Below are 24904 nucleotides of genomic sequence, written 5' to 3' on the forward strand. Positions count from 1 at the left end.
TACAGTTGGCATTTACTAGTGACTATTAAAAAATACCAACATACTTCAAAAAATCATTATCTTTGGACTTATACCAAATAAACTGGAAGACCTCCTATTTATGATGACAAAACAAAATGGTACCCAGTCTTAAAGCAATGCATTTCTAACAAAACTTTAGTAACAATAATTGCTGCCCACCGGACACTAACAGGATTTATTGAAAATTAGTGGGATTCACTTGATTTACTTGACACTATCAACTTCATGTCAGTCTATCAGAGGTCTTGTATTTACTTGGCTTTATACATATATTTCAGTGTGGAAAATAAATGAATAATCATCTCAAATTACAGATGGAAAAGGAGCTTTAGAGAAAGAATTTGCAAGCAAAAAATGAATTACCAGCAGAGAAGAAGGAAGAAGCAGCTGAAAAAAGGTGATGTGTTGCCAGGGAGTAAATAGCTATGTGCAGGGAAATCTAAAAACATAAGAGATGCCTAGAGAGGAAGAGAGGAATATGGTTAAAAGAGGACAAAAAATAAAATGAATATGTATTTTAAAAAAAATAAAGCTACTATTGTTCAGTTTTCTATTACTGAAATTTAACAGAGCAAAAGAAGCAAACAATTATGGGATTCATAAATAGATATTGAAGTTAGAAAAAATAATATCATATGTGACTGGGCATATACATTTCTACCTTCATACTGGACAAATCCTCTAACAGGATTACAAAAACTATATAGCCACGAAGAGAAGAAAGTCTTCATAACTTCCTAAATAGTAAGTAAAGAGGAAATTTTTTTAAAAGGCCCTCATCAGTAGATGTAAATACTGGGGGAAAAATTTCAATATCCAAAGTTGATTCTGTATATCCCGCCTCTAATCCATCCTGCCCGTCGCTGTCTGACAAAATCCCAAATACCACTTTTCTCATGTTACTCTCCTGCTTCAGAACTTGGTAATGTTGGAAGGAATGAGTCTTAGCTTATGATCTGGACAACTCAATTTTAATCCTAACTCTGACACTTATGAACTGCATAACCAGGGGCAAATCATTTACCATCTCTGTCATATGCTATCTCCAAGATTCAACTTTCTCATCACAAAAAGAAGGCTAATAATCTACTTAGCCCTACCTACCTCCTGGAGATCTTGCAAAGAAAACACTTTAAAAAAAATTAATAAAGTATTTTATTTTTTTTCCCATTACATGTAAAGATAGTTCTCAACTTTTGTTTATACAGGTTTTCCAATTTCAGATTTTTCTCCCTCCCCTCCCTCCCCCCTCCCCTAGACAGCAGGTAATCTGATATGGGTTTTATATATATATATATATATATATATATATATATATATATATATATATATATATATATATACACACACACACACACTAACATTAATCCTATTTCTGCATTAGTCATGTTATAAGAGAAAAATCAGAGCAATAATGAAAAACCTCAAAATAGAAAAAACAACAGCACCAAAAACAAAAGAAATAGTATGGTTCATTCAGCATCTATACTCCACAGTTCTTTTTTTTTTTTTCCCTTGGATTTGGAGATCCTCTTCTATCATGAGTTCCCTGGAACTTTTCCGTACCATTGCATTGGTGAGAAGAATATAGTCCATCACAATAGATCAACACTCAATGTTGATGATACTGTGTACAATGTTCTTCTGGTTCTGCTCATCACACTCATCATCAGCCCACGCAAGACCCTGAAGGTTTCTCTGAACTCCTCCTGCTCATCATTTCTTACAGCACAATAGTATTCCATTGTATTCATATACCACAACTTGTCCAGCCATTCCCCAATTGATGGGCATCCCCTCAATTTCCAATTCCTTGCCAACACATAAAGAGCAGCTATAAATATTTTTGTACATGTGGGTCCCTTTCCTCTTTCCATGATTTCTTTGGGAAAAAGACCCAAAAGTGGTATTGCTGGGTCAAAGGGTATGGACAGCTTTATCGCCCTTTGGGCATAATTCCAAATTGCTCTCCAGAATGGTTGGATCAGTTCACAGCTCCACCAACAATGCATCAGTGTTCCAATTTTCCCACAGCTTCTCCAACATTTATTATTTTCCTTTTTTATCATTTTAGCCAATCTGATAGGTGTCAGGTGGTACTTCAGAGTTGTTTTAATTTGCATCTCTCTAATCATTAGAGATTTAGAGCATTTTTTCATATGGGAATAGATAGCTTTGGTTTCTTCATCAGAAAACTGCCTGTTCATATCTTTTGACCATTTCTCAATTGGGGAATGACTTGGATTCTTATAAATTTGATTTAGTTCCCTATATATTTTAGAGATGAGACCTTTATCAGAAGTACTGGCCACAAAAGTTATTTCCCAGCTTTCTGCCTCCCTTCTAATTTTGGATGCATTGCTTCTGTTTGTACAAAAATTTTTAAATTTAATGTAATCAAAATCATCCACTTTGCATTTTATAATATATTCTATCTCTTGTTTGGTCATAAACTGTTAAGAAAACACTTTTTAACCTCAAAAAGCTACATAAATGAGTCCCTAACCACTTTTATAAGGAGAAGCTATTTTTTTAAATTTACCCCAAATCTGGGGAACATCAGCATTAGGTATAGCTAAACACCCAGAATAGAGCAGAGCCATGCCTGGCAATGAGTCCCCCCCTAAATAAAAACTTTGGAGAAATAAGTTCCAGGTATAGTAGTAGCAACCAGCCTTATAAAAGTCCTCTCTATTGCAAAATTGACAGACCTGGAAATGACCTTGAAGGTCATCCAAGCCTACCTCTCTCACTTTTTCAGATGAAGAAACTAGGTCGTGGAGAGCCCAAGATCACATAGCAAGTGACTGACAGAGCAAGATCTAGAATCAGGTCTCTGGGCTCCTTCCATCGCTTACAGAATAAAGTCTAAACTTAGTGTCACAGCATTCAGAGACATCTGTGTCTTGGCCTGCTCTTACTGATATGACCTAGTACTTGTTCCCCTGCCTGGAAATCCTTCCATGCTCCTCTCTGATGATATAACTCCTGGCCATCCTTTAAGGACAGCCTCGGGTACAACGTCCCCTGTGAAACCTTTCCCAACAAGTCTGACCCAAAATGATCTCTTCCCCCGTAGGCCACATTTTGGGTACCTGATTACATTGTATCTTGTATTTTTCCTAATTATTAAATACATTTAAGACATCTTTTCAATTACCTTGTTATCTCCTTGTGAGCAGGGATTAAGTCAGACTTCTCTTGCATATCCCACAGTGGGGTATACAACATGGCAGACCAGGTACTCAATGAATACTACCCGAGTGCCAAATGAGGCCAGGAAATTGTGGCAGACTGGGTATGGGGCTGGTATCAGAGTCAGGAACATTGGAGTTCAAGTACAGTCTCTGTCACATATGACTTGTGTAACCACCAACACATCACATAATGTATCTGGACCCTGGCAATTCTAAGACCATAACCTGTGGACAAGTCTGTTGATGTACATGGCTGGAGAGTTTCCAAACTAGGAGTTCCCTATGTGGATAAAATCACAAGTCCAGATACCATCCCTCAAAAATAGAATTTGAAATATCACAAAATAATTATATTATCACTTTTATTCCAAACAATTTTATAAGGCCTAACCAGATCACCAAATTAAAAACAAACAAAAAATAATACACAGTTCATTTTCCCTTGGGAATATAGATGTTATTAAATAAATATTAGCATTCTTTACTATTTCACCATTAGGAACTGTTATTAATCCCAGATAAGTATCATTTACAAACCATAAATCCATCAAATTCTGAGTCATGTGGGCATAAATTCATTAAACCCTGAAAAAAATACATATACTTGTAGTGGCAGACATGGTACCAGCAGAGTAGCAAATCATGAATACCTTTTCCATCGCCATGACAAATATAGCTGAAGATTCAGTGTTTAGACTAAAGATATGAATCTATACCCAGGAATTTCTAGTGACGATGATCTGATAAGGCTTATCTGGTTATTCTCACTTTCCTAACCTGCCATATGATTTAGGTCAGTGATTCCCAACTTCTGGGCCAAGGAATTATTGCAAGGGGTTCACATATGGATATCGAGCAACATCAATCTGATCTTTCCTTCGTTACAACTGGAGATGCAACTGTGCTTAGCACAGTACCTGGCATGTAGTAGGTGGGTAATAAATGTTTACTGTTTGATGGATTGATAAGAAATGAACATACATGGTGTACATGGAATAAATAACATCTCGCATATGTGACTATTTTTTCAGGTGTATAACGATGCTCTTGTGATTACTGAAATGAAAGTGAATTTTAAAGTGTTGCTGAATTCCTAACAGCTGTCACCGTGTATTTTCTCATTCAATAGAGGCTAAAGATCCACTGGCTTTTAGAGCCCTTCATAACCTGGTCCCTTCCTACCTTTCCAGTCTTCCTACCCTTTACGTCCCTTCATGTATCATGAGACCTGGGGACACTGGCCTTCTGGCTGTTCCATGCTCAGGATCCTCCATCTCTCAGCTTCCTCGTGACTGTCGCCCCTGCCTGCAACATCCCCCCTTCTCATCTCTCCCTCAGCTTTCTTGGCTTCTTCAAGGCCTCCGTTTGGGGCCTTCTACAAGAAGGCTTTCCTAGCCTCTCTTAGTGCTAGTGCTGCCTTCTCTCTGAAATAACCTCTAATTGACCCTGTAAAGTTCATAGTTGTTTGCATGTTGTCTTTCCCATAATTCTTTGACTTCCTTGAGGAAATATTTTTGCCTTTCTTTTCGGAACATAGTAGGCCTTTAACAAATGTTTGTTAACATGACCAACAGTAAAACTACTATCATGTGATGGTGGGAAGATTTGTGAGTTTTTAGACATTTTTAAGTGTCTAAAATAGTGACATAGATGAGAAACCACAGGAATATTTAAAGGCATTCGTGAGCATACCCATATAGGATTTAATCAGAAAGGAAATATGTACCTTGGTGCCCCCTCCCCACCAAAAAAGAAAGATGCTCCAGTGAAGACTTAACTTTTGAAGTGGATTGTGAAATACAGGATCACTGAAGATGACAGAGGCAGAAAGAAAATTAAAAGAGATTAAAGGAAAGTCTGAAACTGAGTCCCAAGCAGAGTCTTATAATGCAAAGGAAAAAAAAAGATGTTGGAGTAGTAATAGTAATATTACTGTGGGGGGCAGCTAGGTGGTACAGTGGATAAAGCACTGGCCCTGGATTCAGGAGGACCTGAGTTCAAATCCAGCCTCAGATACTTGACACTTACTAGCTGTGTGACCCTGGGAAAGTCACTTAACCCTTATTGCCCCCCCCAAAAAAAACCAGTATTATAACTGTGACTTCAACTACTCTTGGCAATCATAAAGTTATTTTACTTTCCTTGAAAGAATGTTAAGTCTAAAATTCTGTGATATCTAACTTGGAGAATCGATTAAAAGTCATTCAACTTAATTACAAATATACCAGCCCTTCTTCAAAAGACAAAAATCAGGTTACCTGTTAATGCTGTCGTTTGCTGCCTGTATTCTGTTGTCTATCTGCAATACTGTTTTATAATCTACGTATGCTTTTCGATACTGCTCCACAGTTTCATAGGCTACTGCTCGTCTCAAGAGAGGTTTTATAGAAAATGGATGAAGTTCCAGGGCCCTAAATGAAAAGAAAAAATGACAACGTCAGTCAAAATATTCTTTTTTTTTTTTTGAGGCAATTGGGGTTAAGTGACTTGCCCAGGGTCACACAGCTAGTAAGTGTTAAGTGTCTGAGGCCGGATTTGAACTCAGGTACTCCTGATTCCAGGGCCAGTGCTCTATCCACTGCGCCATCTAGCTGCCCCAGCCAAAATATTCTTAATTTTCAAAAATGAAATACAGTGAGACTATACAATGTAGAATCATGCGTCCTCAAAAGGGCACACATCTGCAATTGCCTCTTAGTGACAATGGCACAGCAGAAGAGCTAAGTGAGAACAGGACGTGAACAGCTAAACGCAAAACGGAATTTACAAAGATATGACTTGGAAGCAAACTGGAAACCACAAACTTTGCCATTTTGTTTATTCTTTCATTGCTTCATGTTTGTCAGTTTTGTCTCCTCGACTAAACGCAAGCTCCTTGGTCTGGCACTTTGCCTCAGTCTTGGAAACCAGCTGTCTACTGCCAGCATTCAATGTAGGGCAGGAAGGAAATGAGCAACTCGGACCAACAGTTATGAGGCCCTAGCATGTAGAGGGCACTGCACTACATATGCAGGAGACAGAGAATCTAGCTTTCATGGAATTTACAAGTCTCCTAAGCAGATGAGATACATGCCCAGGTAAACCTATAAGGTACATTAAACAATAAGACACAAATGGATTAAAAAGGTGCAAAATAAATGCTCCATCAGAAGGATGAGTAGGACAGTCATAAAAATTACAAGGCAACATATGGACAGATATAAAACATTCCCACAAACTGAACAAATAATAGGGGAAGAGGCTCGCCAAAGAAGTAGGTGGAAATTCTGGGAAGCTGTTCTCCAGCAGGTGAGGTCAGGCAAAAATATGCTTCTTAGTCATGGTGGAGAAAAGACTGTAAGGTTCTTGGGAAGATGATTTTGGTTTTTGTTCATGTCTCCCAGCACACAGCACACATAAGGTACCCAGTACCAGTAAGTGCTCCATCCCAGTTTCTTGTTGTCAAATGAATGAAAGAACCATTCATTTATGTATCTGAGTCCACTTAAAGCTTTACTAAAGCTTCAGGTCAACTGAGGGCAACTGGAGGAAGAAGGTGGAAGGAGTGACTGATGGCAGCCACTGAATGCCACCTAGTTTAGGAAGAAGGTGTTTGTGGGATATGTTCCCCACATTATTACACAGTACTGCTCTTCACACACATGATGATTGCGCCAGCATGGCCTTCCTGTTCCTCATGCACAATACTCCCATTTGTGGTCTCCATGCCTTTGCCCTAGCTCCCAACTCACGCTCGATGTATACTCCCTCCTCATCTCTGCCTCTTGAAATCCCTGGATTCCTTCCAGATTCAGCCCAAGTACCCCCTACTACACGAAGCTTTTCTTGGTTCCTGTAGCTAAGTGCTTCTCCCTACCAAGTTTACCTTGTATCTGTTGTCTGTGTATTATTTATCTACCTGAATGTTATCCTTCCTATTAGAAGGTAAGCCCCTTGAGGGCAAGGACTTATCTCTTTTTATTCCTAGTGTAATGATTTGCACATAGTAGGTGCTTATTCAATGCCTGTTGTTTGACACGTGGAAGATAACGTTTGTTGTGGGGTGTTTTTTTTTGCAAATTAAAAAAATTTATTTTGGACTTAAATACAAAATGAGAAAAGAAAAAAAAAAGTTGTCATGTACACAACAGAACATGGGAGACAATTCAATATAAAACAATAAATTTCCATTTCAGGAAAACCTATAAAATAAAAACTACACAACGTTTTCAAATCTGCCCAGCTTTTCTTTGCTTCCTTGTTGGTTTTCTTTTGTTCTCAACTGTGTACTTTTTACGTTATTATTTTCCCCTTTCCTACTCTTACCCCCCCCCCAAGAAGTCATGGATAAGTGTAGATACATATAGACATAGATATCTATACACATATATTCACATATACATTCATATACATATATGTAAGACCATGCTATGCTTATTTCCACCTGTCATCTGTTTCTCTGAAGATGGATAGCATCTTCCTTCACAAGTCCAAGTCTTTCCATGCCTTTCCAAGTCAACCAGCTCATCATCTCCCACAACATGGTAATATTCCAACCCAATCACATCCTACCTGAGAGATTGTCCATGAAAGTTTTTTCCCCCAATTGTCTGCATTCCTTCTATTCTTGGCTACATAGGTTTTACTTATACGTGAAAAATTTAGCTTAAAATAATCAAAATTAGAAGCAGCTAGCTGGGTGGCGCAGTGGATAAAACACCAGCCCTGGAGTCAGAAGTACCTGAGTTCAAATCTGGCCTCAGACACTTGACACTTACTAGCTGTGTGACCCTAGGCAAGTCACTTAACCCCCATAGCCCCACAAAAAAAAATAATAATAATCAAAATTATTCATCAACAATGCTCTCACCTTATAATATAGTTTAAGGTCTAATACTGCTGAAACGATTTCCTTTACATCTTTTTTCCTTGTTTCTTTGACGTTCCTGACCTTTTGCTCTTTCAAATAAACTTTTTTGGGGGCATTATTAAAATTAAGTATTCAAATGTTTCAATAATTCATTCATATTTAATTTGAGAATTTTAGCAATTCCTTAACCATCTTTTTAAAATAAAGAAAAATCTGAGTTTTATATATAGCATATCTCTCTCTTCCTTCAATACTGTGAAAAATAATTATAATCACTAACTGGAGGGGGACCCAGTCTTTTCCCTTTCTTTAGTAGTCCTTTCTTCCCTTCCACTCCAAGGTACAGTTCTCCTTGAAAGCAAGATTCATCTGGGTCAAAGAATCTTGGTGGAGGCAGATCTGTTTATCTAGGTAAGTGAAGGATTTTACTGAAGAAATTTAGCCTGCACCAAACCACACCTAGGTGGAAATCATTGTGTCTCCATCAGCTTAGGTAGGGTCTGCACCAAATGAACTTTTAAATTATTTTTCTAACTCAGTAAAAAAATTCTTTTAGCAATTTAATTGGGATGACATTGAGTCTGCAGATGTTAAGTAAAATTGTCATTTAAAAAGTTATATTGGCTTTACCTACCCATGAACAATAAATATTGCTTCAATTATTTGGATCTGAATTTATTTGTAGAAAAAGTCTTTTATGTTTATGTTCAAATAGTTCTGGTGTCTGTTTTGGCAGGTATATACCCAGGTATTTTATATGGTCTAGTTATTTTAAATGGTCTAAAAAAATATTGAATACTATTGCTGACACATAATGTAGTTTCTCTATTTTTCTCTTTTAATTAAATCTATTTTGACTTTAACTTGGTCTGAAATCATGATTACTATCCCTGTTTTTTTTACATAGTAAATTCTACTCCTGCCTTTTATTTTATCTTTGTGCATATCTTTCATTTTTGTTTCCTGACAGCAACATATTGTTGAATTCAAATTTTTATTCTGCTAACCAGTTCTGCTTGTGGTTGTTGTTTTTTTTTTGGTAGGGGGAGGGGTGAGGCAATTGGGGTTAAGTGACTTGCCCAGGGTCACACAGCTAGTAAGTCTCAAGTGTCTGAGGCCACATTTGAACTCAGGTCTTCCTGACTCCAGGGCCAGTGCTCTATCCACTGCACCACCAAGCTGCTGCTCCAGTTGTTTTATGTGTAAATTCATCCCATTCACATTCTTTCTAGTTTTCCTCACTATCCTTCTTATCCTATCCCTCCTTACTCCTCTGTTTTACTTCTATCCACTACTTTGCCCTCCTATTCCTTATCCTACCAACCCTTCTAAGATTCTTTCCTTTATCTTCTCCCCCTTCCTTATCCTCTTTTAACCTATTTTTGATGAATTAGGTTCTATTACTACCTGTGCTCCCCCCTATTAGCTTCTTCTGTATCAGTTTTTCCTTTTGTGCTTCATTTGTTTTTTGGTTTGTTTGTTTGTTTGTTTGTTTGTTTGTTTGTTTTTTGGTAGGGCAATGAGGGTTAAGTGACTTGCCTAGGGTCACACAGCTAGTAAGTGTCAAGTGTCTGAGGCCGAATTTGAACTCAGGTACTCCTGAATCCAGGGCCGGCGCTTTACCACTGCGCCATCTAGCTGCCCTGTGCTTCATTTGTAAGAGATAATTACGCCTTTTTATATTGCTCAACGGAGTTTTAGTTTTTAGAATCACCCTATCAGACTCAGGTCAGCCAAAGCTTTTCTATAAAACTACCCAAATAATAATGACATTCATAAAAGTGCTGCTAATATTTTCCCATATAAGAAATAAACACTTTGTCCTTATTGAGTCCCTTATAATTGGTCTTTAATGTTTACCTTATATTTCTCCTGCATATTATATGTTGAATTTTCCCTTAAGTTCTGGGGTCTTTGTCACAAAAACTTGAAAGTCTTTCAATTCATTAAATGTCCCTATTTTTTTCATTTAGGATTATACTTAATTTTACTGGGTAAGTTACCCTTGGTCATCACCCCAGCTCTTTTGCTCTATTGAATATAGTATTCCAAGACCTACAGTCCTTTAACATAATAGCTGCTTGTGTAATCCTTATTGTAACAGCTCCATGATATTTATTTTTTTGGGTTTTTTTTGGCGGGGCAATGAGGGTTAAGTAACTTGCCCAGGGTCACACAGCTAGTGAGTGTCAACTGTCTGAGGCCAGATTTGAACTCAGATCCTCCTGAATCCAGGGCCGGTGCTATATCCACTGCACCACCTAGCTGCCCCAGCTCCATGGCATTTAAATTGTTTTGGTTGTTTCCTATATTTTCTCCTTGACCTGGCTTTGAAACTTGGCTATGATATTCCTGTAGGTTTTTCTCCTAGGATCTCTTTCAGGTGGCGATCGGTGCATTTTTTTTTTCTATTTCTGCTTTGCCTTCTTCTTCTAGAACTTCAGAGCAATTTTCCTTGATAATTTTTTGAAATATTCTATCAAGATTCTTTTATTATAATTTTCGGGTAGCTTGATTATTCTTATCTTCTTTCTCCCACAGTTGTTTTTCTGATGTTTCATTTTCTTTTCTTTTTTTATTCTTTTGGTTTTAAGATTTCTTCTCATCTTACAACATCATTATCTTCCCCTTGCTGAATTCTAGTTTTCAAGGAATTATTTTCTTCCTTAAGTTTTTGGTTCTCTAGTTCAAGTGGATTAGCTTTCTTTTCATAATTTTCCTGATTTTCTTGGATTGCTCTGATATTTTTTTCTAATTTTTTCTCAATATCTCTTAAGTGGTTTGTTTGTTTGTTTGTTTGTTTTAGTGAGGCAATTGGGGTTAAGTGACTTGCCCAGGGTCACACAGCTAGTAAGTGTTATGTGTCTGAGGCTGGATTTGAACTCAGGTACTCCTGACTCCAGGGCCGGTGCTCTATCCACTATGCCACCTAGCTGCCCCTTAAGTGGTTTTTAAAGTCCTTTTTAAGTTCTTCTAAGAACTTTTTTTGTGCTTTGGACCATTTAATATTTCTCATTGAAAAAGGAGTGGCCTTTTTTTATCCCCATAGTAACTATCTATGGTAACTATCTATGGTTGGGCTCTTTCTCATTAGCTTGCTCACATTTATTTATTTGTTTGTTCATTTTATTTTGTTTTGGGGCCCAACCTCGGGCTCTCCTCTTCACTCCTAAGCCATGGCCAGGTCCCCAACCACACTATTGTGCAAATTATCTTGCTTTCTGTGGTCCATCTAATGGCTGCAAACGACAACTGTCCTCTTTGCCCTGAAATTGAAACCAGGGACTCTGCTCTCTTGCAAGTGACCACAGCCAACAAGGTACCCACCCATTGCTACTGTACTCACCAGGTGTGTCCTAGCTCCTTCTCCCCTCAGTCACAGCCCGGGATACCTCTGGTCAGCCACAGTTGTGCTTGGCTTCCCTCAATAGTGGAAGTTTTTTCAATCTTCTCTTACTCAACCATCAAACTCTCCCCTCCTTCACCCTCCCCCCTCCCCAACAGACAGTCGGTGAGAAGAATGTTTCCAAGTCTGAGGCTGTCTCAGACCAGCTGCCTCCTGGGTTTGTTGTTTGTTGATTCTACAGAGTCAGCCTGTAGGTGTCTGCATTTCATTCAGGGCAGACCTTTGCCCCTGAAATGTTGGGTCTTTCTTGCGGGTCTTCTCAAATTGTCTTAAAAGGACACCTGCTTTACCCTGCGTTTATTTCCGCTACTTTGAGGCAATATTCTGCATTTTTTTGTGGAGGAAATTTGGAGAGGCAAAAGTTTTCTACTCTGCCATCTTCCCAGAATCCTCCAAGATCAAGTTTTTAAAACAGCAGATACCAGCCCTGGAGTCAGGAGGACCTGAGTTCAAATCCGCCCTCAGACACTTGACACTTACTAGCTGTGTGACCCTGGGCAAGTCACTTAACCTTCATTGCCCTGCAAAAAACAAAACAAAACAAAACAAAAAAACCCACAAGATATACAAAATGGGTAGAAAATCATTCCATCAACCAATAAAAATTTGTTATGTTATCTGTGGCGATGGGCCAAGTATTGAATAAATAAAATTCCATAAGTAAAGGTCTTATTTTACAGGATTTTACCATAACATAGATAACCTGACATTTATAGAATCACAGAATTTCAGAGTTAGAAGGTACCTCACTGACTATCCACCAATCCACTGGTCTCCAAAATGGAGGCTGGGGCTCCCAAGGGGCCCTGGCCTGATTCATAATCCCCTTGAAAGCCAATCATGGGGGCCTAGCCCCAACACAACCACATCTACCTTGCTTTCTCCCTTCATTGTACATTCCTTCCCACTCTTAGCCAGGTGTTTGGAACTCAAAACTTTAAATAAATAAAAATGTTTATTATAAAAAAAAGAAATACCCTCCAGATTGGTCTCCCTGCTTCAAGCCTCTCTCTTCTCCAATTCATCCTCAACACATCTGCCAAAGAGATTTTCCTAAAGGCAAGTCTGACCATGTCACTCCACCACTCAATAATCTCCAGTGGCATCTTATTTTGTCTTGATCAAATATTCTTTCATCTTTACTTCATCCTTTTTTATTTTCTTTTTTGTGTGTAAGTTGTATAATGTATACAATGACCAGTATAGTAGTACATATCTGTATATCATCTATAAATAAATAAATATAGGCATGCTCAAACAACACTGATAAGCTACATGATCAAAAAAATTTGGAGACCACTGATCTAGCACAACCCATATATTTCTGAACAAGCAATCCCTTTACACATCATTCCTGACAAATGGTCATCTTCCACTTCAAGTTGTCCAATGAGAGAACCCATCTTCTCTCCACTGTTGTTTACTATATTCCCATTCACCCAAGCAACATCTTTCTTTTATCTCTCCCTCTTCTCCAAGATAGCTTTCTGAAAAGACCCCAAGGAAAAAAAACCAACCACCACCAAAAAAACCCTTGTTGCCCTTAGTTTTTCTTGCAGCTGTAGCACCACTGATGCCTTATTTTTGTTACTCTATCTGACTTGGGGATCAAGGAGACCATAACTTCAAGCTTTCTCTGGAAGAACATAGTAGTAGGATTTGGGAGATGTCAGTGCTAGTCCAGACTAGCTGTGGAATTTGGGGCAAGTCATAACCTCTCTGAGCCTCATTGTACTCATCTGCAAAATGGAAACAATATTTCTCCTCCCCACCACAGCGGGTGCTTGTGAGCATCAAATGTGCTCATGTATGTGAATTCAATTCAGCGAACATGTATTAAGTAGCCACTAGATTCGAGATACTCTGCTAGAGAACAGGGAGACAAAGATGGTAAGCAACATAAAGGATGCCTTCAAGGAGCTTACAGTCTACTAGGAGGATATAATTTGCACAAAAATAATATGATAGGGGGCAGCTAGGTGGTGCAGTGGATAGAGTACCGGCTCTGGATTCAGGAGGACCTGAGTTCAAATTCGACCTCAGACACTTAACACTTACTAGCTGTGTGACCCTAGGCAAGTCACTTAACCCCAATTGTCTCACCAAAAAAAAAAAAGATAGGCGCAAAGGGAAGATTCAAAATTCTTTAGGAAAATTTGCAGAGCGAGACACACACACACACACACACACACACACACACACACACACACACACACACACACAAAGACAGAGAGAGAGAGACAGACCCTTTCATCTGGGGGGGATGGAGGTAGAGATGGGGAAGGGATCGGGAAAAGATTCACAGAACAGGCACCTGCATTGGGCCTTGATGGAAGATGTGAATAACAATAATGAGGTGGGAATGAATTCCAGGTGTAGGGAACTACCTGCACAGATGTATGAAGATGAGAGTCAGCAGGAGGAGATTGTGCAATAACAGCTAGTAATCCTGTTTGGCTAGATCACAGGCTATGTGAAAGAGGGTAATATGAGAGTTTTGTAAGAAGGGAAATGTCAATACCATACCTTTGCTTTAGGAAGATTACCCTGGCAGCTTCATAAAGGACAGGTGGGAGAAGGGATTAGGAGACAAGTTAGGAAACAAGGATAATAGTCCAGGAAAGAAGTGATACAGACCTGAGATCGGGTGGTATAAATGGAAGGCACTAGAATTAAGGGAGATCAGGAAATGCAATTCTGAGGCTCCACCTCATACCCATCAGATTGGCAAAGTTGACCAAAAAAGAAAATGACAAATACTGAAAGGGCTGCAGAAAAACAGAGATGTTAATATACTTGTGGTTGGAGCTATGAACTAGTTTAGCTATTCTGGAAAGTAATTTGGAATATAGCCCCAAAGTTGTTCAAATGTGCACCCTTTGGCCCCAACTACTACCTACAACTTCTAGATTTATAACCCAAAGAGAACAAAAGAAGAAAAAACCCTTAAGTATAAAAATATTTATATCAGCTCTTTCTGTGTGACAAAGAACTGGAAACTAAGGGGGCACCCCTCAATTGGGGAATAGCTGAACCACTTATAGCATATCAATATAATGGAATACCATTGTGTTATAAGAAATGATGAATTCGATTTAATTCAATTCATTAAACATTTAAGCACCTACTATGGGTCATGCAGTGTACTAAGTGCTAGGGATACAAAAGAGGCAAAAGATAGTCCCTGCCTTCAGAGAGTTTACAGTCTAATGGGGGAGACAACATGCAAACAAATATATACAAAGCAAGCTGTATACAGGATAAATAAGGACTAACTGGAAGAGGGAAAGCACTACAATTAAGAAAGGTTAGGGAAGACTTCCTACAGACAGGGGGAGTTTACTCGGGACTTAAAGGAAACCACAGAGGTCATTAGTCAGAAGAGGGGACAAGTAGAGAAAATGCCCAGGGCTGAGAGATGTGTTCATAGAACAGCTGGGAGGCCAGTGTCACTGAATCAAAGAGTATGTGTCAGGGAGTAAAGGTATAAGAAGACTTGAAGGATAGGCAGGGTCCATCTTATGGAGGGCTTTGAATGCCAAACAGCATTTTGTATTTGCTCCTGGAGGCAATAGGTGATGAAGAGGATAGTTTCAAAGACACTTGGGAAGACTTGTGTGAGTGAATGTAGAATGAAGTGAGCAGAGTCAGGTGAACAATGTACCTGGTAACAGTAACATAAAAATAACTTTGAAAGACTTCAGAATTCTAATCAATTCAACTGACCATAATTCCAGAGGACTCATGATGAAACATACTACTTATCTCCTGACAAAGGACTCAGGGTAGACTCGAGGCATAAAACGAGACCTTTTTTTTTTTGGACATGACCAGTTCAGGGATTTGTTTTGTTAGACCATGCATACTTGTTACAAGGGGTTTTGTTTTTTCCCTTCTTTCTCAGTGGGAGATGGGTGGGAGGGATAGAAGGTGGATTCTGCTCATCGAAAAAAATTAAACCCTGATATCACTACATAGAAGTTCATAAAGATTTCTTGTTCCTTGAACCAAATGTGGACAAGAAAAAACATGCTACAAAATTCCAAAGAACTGAATATGTGCCATCTTCACCTGGCTCCAAGCCTTCATTCTAGATATCCCTATATATGGAACATCTCTCAGGGAGATGAAAGTATCTCTGTTGTGAAGAAAGGGAAAGGAAGCAGAAGGCAACACACACAAAAAAGAAGGAATCTTTATTTAAATATATCTCCTACCTTGGAGTCCACTACATACATTTATGAGGAATATTCAAAGAGAAAAGAATAATTCATCTGAGTCCTCCTACAGCTTCTCTATGACTCTAGTATCAAAAGTAGGGCTAGGGGCAGCTAGGTGGTGCAGTGGATAGAGCACTGGCCCTGGAGTCAGGAGTATCTGAGTTCAAATCCGGCCTCAGACGCTTGACACTTACTAGTTGTGTGACCCTGGGCAAGTCACTTAACCCCAACTGCCTCACCAACAAACAACAACAACAACAAAAAGCAGGGCTAACTGCTTATGCCCCGTGTTTGCTACAAGAAGCACACTATACTTAGTGTTTGATAAAAGTGTAATCAGGAAGACCTGAGTTTAAATCCAGCCTCAAACACTTACCAGCTTGTAACACTAGGCAAGTCACTTAACCCTATTTATATTAGTTTTCTCATCTGTAAAATGGGAACAATGACAGCACTTACGTCCCAGGGTTGTTGCAATAATCAAATGATATAATAATTGTAAAATGCTTAGCACAGTGCCTGGCACAAAGTAAGCACTTCATAAATGTTAGCTATGATGATGATGAGGTATGCTAGCTACTAAAGATTTCCATGATGCCAGTGTCACCCATTTGCTAAAAAAGACATACCTCCAAGCCCACAACATCCATACTAAAGGCAAGATGAACACTGGGTCATCCTCAACTGGCTTCCTAGCTTGCAGTACTTTTGACAATCATGCTGTAGTCAGCTGGGCTGAATCCCTTGGCCCTCAGACACAATTTCTTTCTAAGGACCCTCCCTCCCTGCCCTGAACCAATCTTCCTTCTCAAGATAGTAGATTATTTCCTCTTAAACCAATGTCCATTCAAGAAGTCTCAACCAACTTTTGAAGTGAGATCATTCATGTCCTCCAGGCACCTCACTGAAACTAACATTGTTCACTAGTAAATGACAGCCTCTCAAAGCCATGTAAAAGAAGGAAGTTCATTGTTTGACAGAAGTCCAGACTATGTTAAGGACTCAAGTCTAGCCACTGAAGTCAGGATACAGTCCATTACTAGGAAAATGCAACAAAAAATAAAGAAAGCAATAACGTCCTATGGTACCTGGATTATACAGTAATGGAAATATATACTGTTTGAGAAACTGAAGGTTCTTGGCCTTCCGTCACATAAGGTTTTGTCTTCTACAAAGCTCAAAGTGTACATGATCTCTAGGCTAGGTGTTTGCTCCACCAAGACAAATGCCAATTGTTTGTTTTCTTAAGAACTTTGTGTAAAAAAAAAAAAGAAGAAGAAGAAGAAGTTTATGGGTCAACCATAAGTCAATCACTTATTTGGTAATAAAATTTTCAATACTATAAATTTTAAAATGTGATCATGGCAAAATTAAAGAGTTAAAAGTTTGTATAATTTAGTTAAAATATTATGAAATATTTTTTGAGTAATGAATTCTCTGACCCACTTAATGAAGCTAATTCTGCCAATGAGAAAAAGAGTAAAGCACTCATATTATGGAAGTAAAGTTAACTCTTTCATGTCTGATATTTACCACTGTAATGCACTTTTAAAAGTCCCCTCTTGGTCCAAGGTGTGAAACTATTCAATGGTAAAAGAGAACTCACTATTTGCTATTGAAGTGAATAGCCTACTTCCCAGGACATAATTTGGTACTTTACTATATTGAGGTATTTAAGACACATTATCATCATGCATTCAACAAATATTTATTTTTGTATCTGTTTCTTTTTATATTTATTTATGTTTCTATAACATATATGCCATAGTACAAGCAATTATACAGATCACAAAGTTTAAATGGTATGACTGACCTCCAGAACCTTACAATCTAAATATGTGTTAACATGTACACAAATAGCTGTAATAAAAAGCTGACTATCACGTGAGAAGTTTTTGAGCGAGTGAATGAAATAATTCCAAATCACTGGGCTTAGAGTTGGTTAGAAGGGAATTTTAAAGACAATCTAGGACAACTCCCTAATTTTTCAGATATGAAAACTTGGGCCAGAAAGGTTAAATGGTGACATAGGTGGTAAGTAGCAGTAGCAACAGTGCTAAACCAAGCCAGACTCAGGCCTAAGGACTTTAAACCCAGTCTTCTTTTCCTTACAGCACTCAATCAAAATGATGCTTTGGGAAGATTAACCTGGAAGAGGTGTTCAGGATGGACTGAAGGGGAAATCTTAAGACAGGGAGACTAGAAAGAAGTCTCTAATAGTAAGTAATCTAGGCAAGAAACTGTAGCTACAAAATTTACTATACACATACAATATACTCACCCATCCTTATTTCAAATCTTGACTATAATAACAGCCTCTTCATTGATATTCGGGTCACCGGATTCTTCCCTATTCAATTCATCCTTTGCATTGCCTCCAGATTAATTTCTTTTTTACCAAATCACCCTTTTATTCCATCCTTTACCTGCTCAAAAACTTTGAGTGCTTCCTCATTACCTACCAAGTAGGCTATGTTTCTAGCCAAATTTGGTCCCTATCAAGAAATGTTCCCAAAACAAACAAACAAACAAATAAGAATATACATTCAAAATGTTGAAATCAAACAATCTCCTCCAAACCCCAAAGTGTGTGATTTACCTGTTACAATCTTGAATGCAGCCAGTGCAGTTGCCTTCCTTTAGGTAACATGCTGCTCTATTTGAGTATAAGACACTTAGTTCATCGGCACTTTCATTTCCTAAAATTATACAGAGTTTAAATTAATTTAAAAAACCCTTTTTCCTTAGAATTAAAAGCCTCCTGTGGCTTCAGGGTTGCACTGCAGCACTACTTTTTGCTGATGTTGCAAAGCTTCCAGGGGCTATTCCCTCTACAGCCACCATAAAATCAGCAATCACAACATGTAAACCAAATACAAACGGGCCTCCTTCAATGCAACTTTTCAAATAGCTTCCTATTCCCTGCCAGTTATCACTCATAAATCAGAGCATGCCATCATTATTCATTACAAAGGAATTTATGGACAGCAAATTCCTGTCACTCAAAAGGGCTGGGCTTGGATTTTTTATACTGTGATTCGTGCAAATAAAATTAGCAGCAACTGAAGGGTTTGTTTGCAACGAAGCTCGAGACATTCCAGGAGACAAGGTCAAATCACATGACAACTCACCTAAAGCCTGGAGTTTTTCGATCGCCTCCGAGTATCTGAGCACTGCCTCCCCAAACTGCCCGTTCTTGAACAACTCATTTCCTTGGCTTTTCAGGTCTGCGGCGGCGGCGGGAAGGGGCAGAGGAGAGGGAGGAGACCCCGGGCTGGGGACCTCTTTGGCCCCACTGCTCCCACCTGCAGTTTTGTCACTCCGGAGATGGCCATTAACTTCCCCTCCGACTTCGGGGGAAGGCTTTAAGTTCTGCCCCTCGGAGGTGCCTCCGCTCAAGGTGCGTTCTCTGCACTTCCGCGCCTCCTTTCCTCGTAACTTTTTCCCATTGCCTTTGCCAGAAAACTTATTTTGCACATTCCCCATTTCAGCCCGGTCACTTCTCAGCTCTCTTCCCACGGGCACATCGGTTTCTATAAGGAAGTTGATTAAGAGGTTAGAGTTTTGCATCATCAGAAGAAACTACTGTGAACACAACAGAGGGGTGGACCGGCCAGGAGCCAAAGCCCAGGTAATTGGGCAATCGGGTTTTTGAGGGAAATTGGGATCAAAACCATGTACCCGAAGATGCCAGACAAAGGCCTAGGAAGTGAAAGTGTATACCGCACTAAGAAACATTGCAGCCAAGGCTGCTTTCTCTTTGCCACCCCTGTTTCTCCTTAGGGCTTCCAGTCTTGTGCTACTGAATTGTAGGTTTGTGTCCTGCAACATTAACTCTTTAAATGCAGAAGAACGAATGAAATAATGACACTAGGAATGAGTCACTTAGGATTCTGCTTTTTTCACTCTCAACTACCTGTCAAATTACTGCTCAAACAATAATAGATGCTTACAATAATGTTATTTTTCTTTTCAATAATATTTCATGAATTAATATGACTTGGTTTTAACAGTAAAAGTACTATTAATGACAAGGAGAACTTTTAAATAATATCAAAATTAGACACATGTTCTCTACTTGCTTTCTCTTGCCATTACAGACCATGGCCATTTGTAAATGATGAAAATGAAATCCCGGTGAGTTTTGATTAATGAATTTATTTTAAAGTGATGTTCTTAAAAAAACCAACATGGTAGCTCACTGAAATTTTCAAGCATAGAATATTTAAAATATGCACCAATACTTCTAGGCTCTTTGATGGCCCAGAAGTGAGAATGCCCTCCACTGATAAAGATTAAAACAGCTTTATTTGATAAATTACAGTCACTTGAGGTTCAAGGGGTAACTCATGATGCCCCAGTGGATGACAGAGGCAGAGTTAATATGTTTCATCTTGACTCCAAGTCTAGCACTCTAACCACTGAGCCACAGTGGAATTCACTTTAAATGGCTCTAGGTTAGGTTTTGTAGTTGTGTTCTTTTCAATGCCTTCTTCATTCTTGCATTCTCCTAGTATTGTGATTAAGAGATAACAAGTACTAATCACTTCTTAAGCATATTGGCCTTTTACTACTTTAGCATTATCTTATTTGCATCAGTATACAGATAGAAATGTATCAATAGGCACCTTATATCCCAAATGTTTTTTCTATCTTTTAAGAAAATAATATTTATTCCCCCCCCCAATTACATGTAAAAACAATTTCTAACATTCAGGTTTTCTTTAAGTTTTGAGTTCCAAATTCTATCCTTTCCTCCCTCCCCCCTCCACTCCTTCCTGAGGCAGTAAGCAATCTGATAGAGATTATACATGTGAAATCATGTCAGACATATTTCTATATTTGTTAATAAATGTTTTTTTTTCCAAAAGTATTAGAGGGTCCAAGAAAGAGTCTTTCAAATGTTTTCAATTTTTAAAATGTGATCAATCCATAGTCAACAGTCATTATATTACTGTTCCCCCTTAGGTTAGAAAATGTTTTCCCCACACTGGATGCCCCTCTCTTGCACTGTAGCTATCTGAATCCTATCCCCTTGTTTTATGAGGCCTGCCTGGAGGCCCAATAATACAGCAGAAGGATCTGTTGGAAGCCAGAAGAGCTCTTTTCACATCCTACTTCTGCTATTGCCACATGGGTGAATGTGGGCACCTCATGTTCCCTTTAGTCTCCTCATCCATAAAATGAAGGGCATGATTGCTAGCAGCCACCCCAGCTCTAAGACCTACAATTCATCTCTTCACAGAAAACATTCAGGTCTAGAAAAGATTTCACAACTTGCCATCAACCTGGCTGTGGAAATGTTTGAAGGAAATATTTGAGGAATGCTAAATAAATTACAGCTATTAACCACAGATTATGACTATGTACAAAAAATCTCTAGCTAGAATTATTTAAAACTGAATTATTAGGTCTTACCTAACTTCAGCTAGGTTGGCACAATGGATAGAGTGCCAGGTCTGATATCAGGAAGACTCATCATTCTGAGTTCAAATCGGGTCTTAGATACTTACTATATGTGTGATCCTGGGCAAGTCACTTGACCCTGTTTGCCTCAGTTTCATCTGTAAAATGAGCTAGTGAAGGAAATGGCAAACCACTCCAGTATCTTTGCCAAAAAGAAACCCCAAATGGGGTCACTAAAAGTTGGACATCACTAATACCTAATTTGTAATTTTGACTAGGAATATTATTCAATGTGTTTTATGGGTAGTGAAACCAATACATGGAAGGTAGAGATTGAGTGAATAAGGGTAACAGGAAACATTTAGCATTCTGAGGTGGGTTTCTTTTTGTAATGAGAACTTACTCTCTTGAGAAATCAGTGAAAGGTCACTTTGTCATTTGATTTAGTTTGTTTATTTGTTTTGGGGGGGTTTTTTGTATTTGGGTTGGGTTTTTTGGTAGGGCAATGAGGGTTAAGTGACTTACCCAGGGTCACACAGCTACTAAGTGTTAAGTGTCTGAGGCTGGATTTGAACTCGGGTCCTCCTGAATCCAGGGCCAGTGCTTTATCCGCTGTGCCACCTAGCTGCCCCTTGTCATTTGATTTAAAAATGCAATACCAAATAATGTTCCCTTTATGATCAATCATTCGAGAAGCATTTATTAAGCACTTATCATGTGCCAGGCACTGAGCTCCAATTCAGTATAAAAAGATGATGTATGATTTGGTCTCCCTCATTAAAAGGGGATCATTACTGCCCTAATATAAGGCAGCTCTGGTATACTTAACCTGGCTTCTCCTACCCCTGCCTGGACCAAGAGCTAATGTAGTCAGGATGGGTGGAGGCACAAGTAGCCCTAGTGGAAGCCCAACCTTCATACCTTCTTTTCTATTCCTTGCCGCCACCCTCGTCTCTTCATACACATTAACAGCCTCCCAGCTGGTCTTGTGGCCTCCAGTCCCTTCCCTCTCCGATACCCATCACACACCCAAGTAAATAAAATACCGATTCCTCTGTGTCATCCTCTTGTTTAAGAATGCCTTGTTTGATGGCCCTCCAGTGCTTTAAGGATAAAGTTCAAACCACTCTGGCAACCTACCTACCTGCCTGCCTGCCTGCGATCCAACCTACACAGCCCCTGCTCAGCCTCCTATCTGGTCCCTTTGCTCCAGATCTTTGCTCCTGTTACTCCTCCAGCCTAGAAAGCCTTTCCCTTGCTCCTTCACCTATCCAAAGCCTAGCCCTCTCTTCCGGGAGACCTCCCCTGGCCTCTCCAAGCCCATGCTGATTTCTTTCCCTCCCTGTATTCTGTACTTACTCTATTTCCTGTCTCTACCACTCATTCCGGCATTTAATGAACTAGTTTTCCGCATTGTTACTTAATTGTTCTGTCTCCAACAAGCCTGTTGGTTTCTGATTTTTGTCCTATAAAAATTTGAAAATTATGAGTAAAGCTCTCTTCATGGGGCCCTGTTGAAGCTAGAGGAAAAAATGTTTTAACCTTCTCAAGAGAATTATGCTTCTTTAAGATTGGGCATAAAGCCCTGGAGGCAGGTTTTAATACCCTCTCTTCCTAAAGAGGGATCATGGGTGACCTAGTTTATGAACTGCCTTCACAAAAGAGAAAACTAAGATGTGGCAAGGCCTCTAGCAGGCTCAGGAGGAGATCCTGGAAGTAAACAAACAACAAACCTGTGACCGATCAATGCCATCAACCAGGGCAGCAGTAACTGAAAGGGCCAACCTTCCACAACCAGCCAGTGTTGGTGTGCAAAAACAAATGGGGGTGTCAAAGGAAATCCAAGGTGATTTTCCCCCATTTATCTGAGAAGAACCAAGCAGGTGAAATTGTTAAGCAGGTGAAATAAAGGAAAACACAGTTTCCTTCTGGTTTTTGTATCCTCAGCATCTAGCACACAGCAGGGGATTAATAAATATGGTCCTCCCATCACCCCAACCCTCTGGCTTCTAGTCTTTTAGATGTATCTGCCCCTCAGCTTAATTTCCTCCAGCCTCTATCAAGTTCTCGAGTACAGGGCTTCTTAAACCTTTTCCACTCGCGACCCCTTTTCACCCAAGACATTTTTACACGACCTCAGGTATATAGGAATATATAATAGGTATAGAAAACCTCTTACTGTTGTGTGTGTGTATGTGTGTGTGTGTGTATATGAGACAATTGGAGTTAAGTGACTTGCCCAGGGTCACACAGCTTGTGTTAAGTGCCTGAGGCTGGATTTGAACTCAGGTCCTCCTGACTCCAGGGCCAGTGCTCTACTCACTGTGCCACCTGGCTGCCCCCAATAACCTTTTACTGTACTGTGCCAAATTTTTCACGACCCCCACGTTCATATGAAGTCTCTACTGACATTTTAAGAAGCTTTGCTCTAGAGTCAAATGTGTTTGTTTCTTTTGACTCCTGCAGAAATGACCAAATATAGTTACATGCAATGAAACAGAGACTAGGGGCCTTCTCCAAGCTCAAGGGGCACTCTCAGAGTTAGAGGAGAAGACAGTAGCTGGAGTGCAAGGAGTCCTCAAGTCCTTGGCCAGCTTGCTTGCCCTGCCCGAAGAGGAAGACATGCAGAGCTACTGTTCCAGTACCAGGATGGTTTAAGCTGCTGGGAGCTGAAAGCAGAATGGAACTAAGAAACAAAAGGCCAGAATGGGCAGGGATGAGAATGGAGGCTGCAGAGGGAAGAAGATACTGGCCCCCTCACTCACTGCTTTCGGTTTGGCTCTCTCTTCCCCTCCCCCCCCTTTTTAAGTGATAGTTCTCTTCCTTTCCTGTCTTTCTTCTTTCTCTTTTACTATTTCTACCTTACTAAGTCATAATATAAAACCGGAGGATTTTAACATTATTGGTTACACCTACTAAATGAAGGTTTTTCTTCTTGGTGGCCCACTATGATTACAGATTGTTTTCTTCTGTGGGTTTGTTGCCCTCAGTGTAAAAAAAAAAAAAGGTCCTCCAATCTTGCCCTAGAGGCTAGGAAACATAAGTTTTTTTGTTTTTTCTTTCAAACATATTTACCTTTCATTTTATATGTTGAAGGAGGTGGGAGGTGGGAGGAGGAAGGAAGGAAGGAAGGAGAGAAGGAAGGGAGAGAGGGAAGGACTTATTAAAGCATCTACTGAGTGCTAAATTCTTTGCAAGTTTACCTCATTTGATCCTTACAATAACCCTGAGAGGCAGTTTATTATTATCATCATTTTACATTTCAGGAGACTGAGGCAAACCCAAAAGATGCTAAGTGACTTGCCCAGGGTCACACAACCAGTAAGTGCCTGAGCTGATATTTGCTCTCAGGTATTTGACTTCAGGCCCCACACTCCATCCATACTGCACCACCTACTGTTTATTGACTAAAGATCACTTTTGGGTTTTTTTGTGGGGGGTTAGGTTGTGTTTTTTTAGGGGCAATGAGGGTTAAGTGACTTGCCCAGGGTCACACAGCTAGTAAGTGTCAAGTGTCTGAGGCTGGATTTGAACTCAGGTCCACCTGAATCCAGAGCCAGTGTTTTATCCACTGTACCACCTAGCTGCCCCCAGGAACACTTTTGTTTTAAAAAATATTTTATCTCTTAGAAAGTGAATTTATCCCTTATAATAACTCACATATATAGTAATTTAAGCTCTACCAAGACTTTCCTCATCACCCCCTTGTTTAGTAGTGTTACCCTCATTTTCCTGAGGCCCACTTGATCAGGGTTGCATAAGGGTCAGATCCAGGTTTGGAACCCTCTCATTGTGGCACGGTGGA

The 24904-nt window shown here is 39.4% G+C and overlaps 1 protein-coding gene across 1 annotated transcript in view; it reads right to left on the minus strand.

The window, feature by feature from the left end:
• Window positions 1-24904, minus strand: part of SPAG1 (sperm associated antigen 1) — a 91425-nt gene that overhangs the window by 14944 nt on the left and 51577 nt on the right. The window contains exons 12-14 of the mRNA XM_043978660.1: window positions 18825-19226; window positions 18293-18392; window positions 5477-5629 (exon numbers count right to left, since the gene is read on the minus strand). Coding sequence (XP_043834595.1) covers window positions 5477-5629; window positions 18293-18392; window positions 18825-19226 — 655 coding nt within the window. The remainder of the gene's footprint in view (window positions 1-5476; window positions 5630-18292; window positions 18393-18824; window positions 19227-24904) is intronic.

This window comes from Dromiciops gliroides, chromosome 1 (genome assembly GCF_019393635.1).
Source record: "Dromiciops gliroides isolate mDroGli1 chromosome 1, mDroGli1.pri, whole genome shotgun sequence".
Classification (NCBI taxonomy): domain Eukaryota; kingdom Metazoa; phylum Chordata; class Mammalia; order Microbiotheria; family Microbiotheriidae; genus Dromiciops; species Dromiciops gliroides.